Source organism: Scyliorhinus canicula, chromosome 6 (genome assembly GCF_902713615.1).
Source record: "Scyliorhinus canicula chromosome 6, sScyCan1.1, whole genome shotgun sequence".
Lineage (NCBI taxonomy): Eukaryota > Metazoa > Chordata > Chondrichthyes > Carcharhiniformes > Scyliorhinidae > Scyliorhinus > Scyliorhinus canicula.
The window spans coordinates 26,120-32,240 of record NC_052151.1 but is presented as its reverse complement, the minus strand read 5'-3'; the positions used below and the strand labels follow the sequence as shown (position 1 = coordinate 32,240).

At 62.3% G+C, this 6,121-nt stretch overlaps 1 protein-coding gene across 1 annotated transcript in view; it reads right to left on the bottom strand.

The window, feature by feature from the left end:
• LOC119966899 (calpain-1 catalytic subunit-like) overlaps positions 1–5,069 on the bottom strand; it is an 85,404-nt gene extending 80,335 nt beyond the window's left edge. Inside the window, exon 1 of the mRNA XM_038798855.1 lies at positions 4,978–5,069. Coding sequence (XP_038654783.1) covers positions 4,978–5,069 — 92 coding nt within the window. The remainder of the gene's footprint in view (positions 1–4,977) is intronic.
• Between the last annotated feature and the right edge of the window lie 1,052 nt (positions 5,070–6,121).

Genomic DNA, 6,121 nt, shown 5'->3' with positions numbered 1-6,121 from the left:
CGAGTTCCAGACTCCCACCCCCCCTCTCAGGCAGCGAGTTCCCCATTCCCACCCCCCTCTCAGGCAGCGAGTTCCCCATTCCCACCCCCCTCTCAGGCAGCGAGTTCCCCATTCCCACCCCCCCTCTCAGGCAGCGAGTTCCCCATTCCCACCCCCCTCTCAGCAGCGAGTTCCCCATTCCCACCCCCCTCTCAGGCAGCAAGTTCCAGACTCCCACCCCCCTCTCATGCAGCGAGTTCCCCATTCCCACCCCCCTCTCAGGCAGCGAGTTCCCCATTCCCACCCCCCTCTCAGGCAGCGAGTTCCCCATTCCCACCACCCCCTCTCAGACAGCGAGTTCCAGACTCCCACCCCCCTCTCAGGCAGCGAGTTCCAGACTCCCACCCCCCTCTCAGGCAGCGAGTTCCCCATTCCCACCCCCCTCTCAGGCAGCCAGTTCCCCATCCCACCCCCCTCTCAGGCAGCGAGTTCCCCATTCCCACTCCCCTCTCAGGCAGCGAGTTCCCCATTCCCACCCCCCTCTCAGGCAGCCAGTTCCCCATTCCCACCCCCCTCTCAGGCAGAGAGTTCCCCATTCCCACCCCCCCTCTCAGGCAGCGAGTTCCCCATTCCCACCCCCCTCTCAGGCAGCGAGTTCCCCATTCCCACCCCCCTCTCAGGCAGCGAGTTCCCCATTCCCACCCCCCTCTCAGGCAGCGAGTTCCAGACTCCCACCCCCCTCTCAGGCAGCGAGTTCCAGACTCCCACCCCCCTCTCAGGCAGCGAGTTCCAGACTCCCACCCCCCTCTCAGGCAGCGAGTTCCAGACTCCCACCCCCCTCTCAGGCAGCGAGTTCCCCATTCCCACCCCCCTCTCAGGCAGCGAGTTCCCCATTCCCACTCCCCTCTCAGGCAGCGAGTTCCCCATTCCCACCCCCCTCTCAGGCAGCCAGTTCCCCATTCCCACCCCCCTCTCAGGCAGAGAGTTCCCCATTCCCACCCCCCCTCTCAGGCAGCGCGTTCCCCATTCCCACCCCTCTCTCAGGCAGCGAGTTCCAGACTCCCACCCCCCCTCTCAGGCAGCGAGTTCCCCATTCCCACCCCTCTCTCAGGCAGCGAGTTCCAGACTCCCACCCCCCCCTCTCAGGCAGCGAGTTCCCCATTCCCACCCCCCCTCTCAGGCAGCGAGTTCCCCAGTCCCACCCCCCTCTCAGGCAGCGAGTTCCAGACTCCCACCCCCCCTCTCAGGCAGCGAGTTCCCCATTCCCACCCCCCTCTCAGGCAGCGAGTTCCCCATTCCCACCCCCCTCTCAGGCAGCGAGTTCCCCATTCCCACCCCCCTCTCAGGCAGCGAGTTCCCCATTCCCAACCCCCTCTCAGGCAGCGAGTTCCCCATTCCCACCCCCCTCTCAGGCAGCGAGTTCCCCATTCCCACCCCCCTCTCAGGCAGCGAGTTCCAGACTCCCACCCCCCTCTCAGGCAGCGAGTTCCCCATTCCCACCCCCCTCTCAGGCAGCGAGTTCCAGACTCCCACCCCCCTCTCAGGCAGCGAGTTCCAGACTCCCACCCCCCTCTCAGGCAGCGAGTTCCCCATTCCCACCCCCCTCTCAGGCAGCGAGTTCCCCATTCCCACCCCCCTCTCAGGCGGCGAGTTCCAGACTCCCACCCCCCTCTCAGGCAGCGAGTTCCCCATTCCCACCCCCCTCTCAGGCAGCGAGTTCCAGATTCCCACCCCCCTCTCAGGCAGCGAGTTCCCCATTCCCACCCGCTCTCAGGCAGCGAGTTCCCCATTCCCACCCCCCTCTCAGGCAGCGAGTTCCAGACTCCCACCCCCCTCTCAGGCAGCGAGTTCCCCATTCCCACCCCCCTCTCAGGCAGCGAGTTCCCCATTCCCACCCCCCTCTCAGGCAGCGAGTTCCCCATTCCCACCCCCCTCTCAGGCAGCGAGTTCCCCATTCCCAACCCCCTCTCAGGCAGCGAGTTCCCCATTCCCACCCCCCTCTCAGGCAGCGAGTTCCCCATTCCCACCCCCCTCTCAGGCAGCGAGTTCCAGACTCCCACCCCCCTCTCAGGCAGCGAGTTCCCCATTCCCACCCCCCTCTCAGGCAGCGAGTTCCAGATTCCCACCCCCCTCTCAGGCAGCGAGTTCCAGACTCCCCCCCCCTCTCAGGCAGCGAGTTCCCCATTCCCACCCCCCTCTCAGGCAGCGAGTTCCCCATTCCCACCCCCCTCTCAGGCAGCGAGTTCCAGACTCCCACCCCCCTCTCAGGCAGCGAGTTCCCCATTCCCACCCCCCTCTCAGGCAGCGAGTTCCAGATTCCCACCCCCCTCTCAGGCAGCGAGTTCCCCATTCCCACCCGCTCTCAGGCAGCGAGTTCCCCATTCCCACCCCCCTCTCAGGCAGCGAGTTCCAGACTCCCACCCCCCTCTCTGGCAGCGAGTTCCAGACTCCCACCCCCCTCTCAGACAGCGAGTTCCCCATTCCCACCCCCCTCTCAGGCAGCGAGTTGCAGACTCCCACCCCCCTCTCAGGCAGCGAGTTCCCCATTCCCACCCCCCTCTCAGGCAGCGAGTTCCCCATTCCCACCCCCCTCTCAGGCAGCGAGTTCCAGACTCCCACCCCCTCTCAGGCAGCGAGTTCCAGACTCCCACCCCCCTCTCAGGCAGCGAGTTAAACATTCCCACCCCCCTCTCAGGCCGGAGTTCCCCATTCCCACCCCCCTCCTCAGGCAGCGAGTTCCCCATTCCAACCCCCCTCTCAGGCAGCGAGTTCCCCATTCCCAACCCCCCCTCTCAGGCAGCGAGTTCACCATTCCCACCCCCCCCCCTTCTCAGGCAGCGAGTTTCCAGACTCCCACCCCCCTCTCAGGCAGCGAGTTCCCCATTCCCACCCCCCTCTCAGGCAGCGATTTCCCCATTCCCACCCCCTCTCAGGCAGCGAGTTCCCCTTCCCACCACCCCTCCTCAGACAGCGAGTTCCAGACTCCACCCCCCCTCTCAGGCAGCGAGTTCCCATTCCCACCCCCCTCTCAGGCAGCGAGTTCCAGACTCCCACCTCCCCTCTCAGGCAGCGAGTTCCCCTTCCCACCCCCCTCTCAGGCAGCGAGTTCCAGACTCCCACCCCCCTCTCAGGCAGCGAGTTCCAGATCCCCCCCCCCCTCAGGCAGCGAGTTCCAGACTCCCAACCCCCTCTCAGGCAGCGAGTTCCAGACTCCCACCCCCCTCTCAGGCAGCGAGTTCCAGACTCCCAACCCCTTCTCAGACAGCGAGTTCCAGACTCCCACCCCTCTCTCAGGCAGCGAGTTCCAGACTCCCACCCCCCCTCTCAGGCAGCGAGTTCCCCATTCCCACCCCCCTCTCAGGCAGCGAGTTCCCCATTCCCACCCCCCTCTCAGGCAGCGAGTTCCCCATTCCCACCCCCCTCTCAGGCAGCGAGTTCCCCATTCCCACCCCCCTCTCAGGCAGCGAGTTCCCCATTCCCACCCCCCTCTCAGGCAGCGAGTTCCCCATTCCCACCCCCCTCTCAGGCAGCGAGTTCCAGACTCTCACCCCCCTCTCAGGCAGCGAGTTCCCCATTCCCACCCCCCTCTCAGACAGCGAGTTCCCCATTCCCACCCCCCTCTCAGGCAGCGAGTTCCCCATTCCCAACCCCCTCTCAGGCAGCGAGTTCCCCATTCCCACCCCCCTCTCAGGCAGCGAGTTCCAGACTCCCACCCCCCTCTCAGGCTGCGAGTTCCAGACTCCCACCCCCCTCTCAGGCAGCGAGTTCCCCATTCCCACCCCCCTCTCAGGCAGCGAGTTCCAGACTCCCACCCCCCCTCTCAGGCAGCGAGTTCCCCATTCCCACCCCCCTCTCAGGCAGCGAGTTCCTCATTCCCACCCCCCTCTCAGGCAGCGAGTTCCCCATTCCCACCCCCCTCTCAGACAGCGAGTTCCAGACTCCCACCCCCCCTCTCAGGCAGCGAGTTCCCCATTCCCACCCCCCTCTCAGGCAGCCAGTTCCGGACTCCCACCCCCCTCTCAGGCAGCGAGTTCCCCATTCCCCCCCCCCTCTCAGACAGCGAGTTCCCCATTCCCACCCCCCTCTCAGGCAGCGAGTTCCCCATTCCCACCCCCCTCTCAGGCAGCGAGTTCCAGACTCCCACCCCCCTCTCAGGCAGTGAGTTCCCCATTCCCACCCCCCTCTCAGGCAGCGAGTTCCAGACTCCCACCCCCCTCTCAGGCAGCGAGTTCCAGACTCCCACCCCCCTCTCAGGCAGCGAGTTCCTGACTCCCACCCCCCTCTCAGGCAGCCAGTTCCGGACTCCCACCCCCATCTCAGGCAGCGAGTTCCCCATTCCCACCCCCCTCTCAGGCAGCGAGTTCCCCATTCCCACCCCCCTCTCAGGCAGCGAGTTCCCCATTCCCACCCCCTCTCAGGCAGCGAGTTCCCCATTCCCACCCCCCTGTCAGGCAGCGAGTTCCCCATTCCCACCCCCCCCTCAGGCAGCGAGTTCCCCATTCCCACCCCCCTCTCAGGCAGCGAGTTCCCCATTCCCACCCCCCTCTCAGGCAGCGAGTTCCAGACTCCCACCCCCCTCTCAGGCAGCGAGTTCCAGACTCCCACCCCCCTCTCAGGCAGCGAGTTCCAGACTCCCACCCCCCTCTGGGTAAAAAGCTTTTTCCTCACATCCCCTCTAAACCTCCTGCCCCTTACTGTAAATCTGTGTCCCCTGATTGTTTACACTGAGAGGGTAAAGATTCCTCCTGTCCACACTATCTATGTCCCTCATAATTTTATACACTTCAATCTTCTCGGCCTTCGCTGCTCCAAGGAAAACAACCCCAGCCTAACCAGCCTCTCTTCATCGCTGAAACGTTCCAGGCCAGACAACATGCTGGTGAATCTCCAGGGCAATCACTCCCTATAGTGTGGTGACCAGAACTGCACACAGTACTCCAGCTGTGGCCTATCCAGCATTTTATATGAATAAGTTAATCAAGGCAGTGTCCCGTATACCTTCTGAACCAGCTTATCCGGTTATCTTCACAGATCTGTGAACGTGCACAGCAGGATGCTCCCACTGGTCTTCCCAGCACCCTGCCGTTCATTGTGTGTTCCCTTCCGTTGTTAGTCCTCCCAGAATGCATCACCTCACACAGCCCAGTAGCACAGTGGTTAGCATTGTTGCGCCAGGGTCCCAGGTTTGATTCCCGGCTTGGGTCACTGTCTGTGCGGAGTCTGCACGTTCTCCCCGTGTCTGGGTGGGTTTCCTCCGGGTGCTCCGGTTTCCTCCCACAAGTCCCGAAAGACGAGCTGTGAGGTGAATTGGACATTCTGAATTCTCCCTCTGTGACCTGAACAGGCGCCGGAATGTGGCGACTAGGGGCTTTTCACAGTTACGTCATTGCAGTGTTAATGTAAGCCGACTTGTGACATTAATAAAGATTATTATTACGTATCAGGGTTAAATCCCATTTGTCACTCCTCTGCCCATCTAACCAGCCCAGCTATATCGTCCTGTAATCGAAGGCCTTGATCCCCGCTATTTACCACACCACCAATTTAGCATCATCTGCAAACTTATTACTCACCCGAACAGTGCACCGGAGTCAGGGACACTGGCATGCTCTCCTGCACTCTTCATTCAACCAGGGTTGATCCCCTGGCTGGGGGGTAATGGTAGAGTGGGGGATATGCTGGGCCATGAGGTTACAGATTGTGGTTGAATACATTTTTGCTGCTGCTGATGGCCCACAGCACCTCATGGATGCTCAGTCTGGAGTTGCTAGACCTGTTTGAAGTCTATCCCATTTAGCACAGTGGTCGTGCCACACAACATGATGGAGGGGATCCTCAATGTGAAGACGGGACTTTGTCTCCACAAGGACTGTGCGGTGGATACTGCCGATACTGTCAAGGACAGATCCATCTGCAGCAGATTGGTGAGGATGGGGAGCATACGTACTGCCTTCTCTGGCACACAGTCGTCCACACATTTGCTGATGAAGTCTGTGACGGTGGTGGCATAAACGTTTAGGTTGGTCACTGAGTTCTTGAATATGGACCAGCCACTGACTCCAAGCAGTCGAGTAGGAACTCTTCTCTCCCTGACGTAAGGCTCACCGGCCTGTAATTTCCTGGATTATTCCCGCTACCCCTT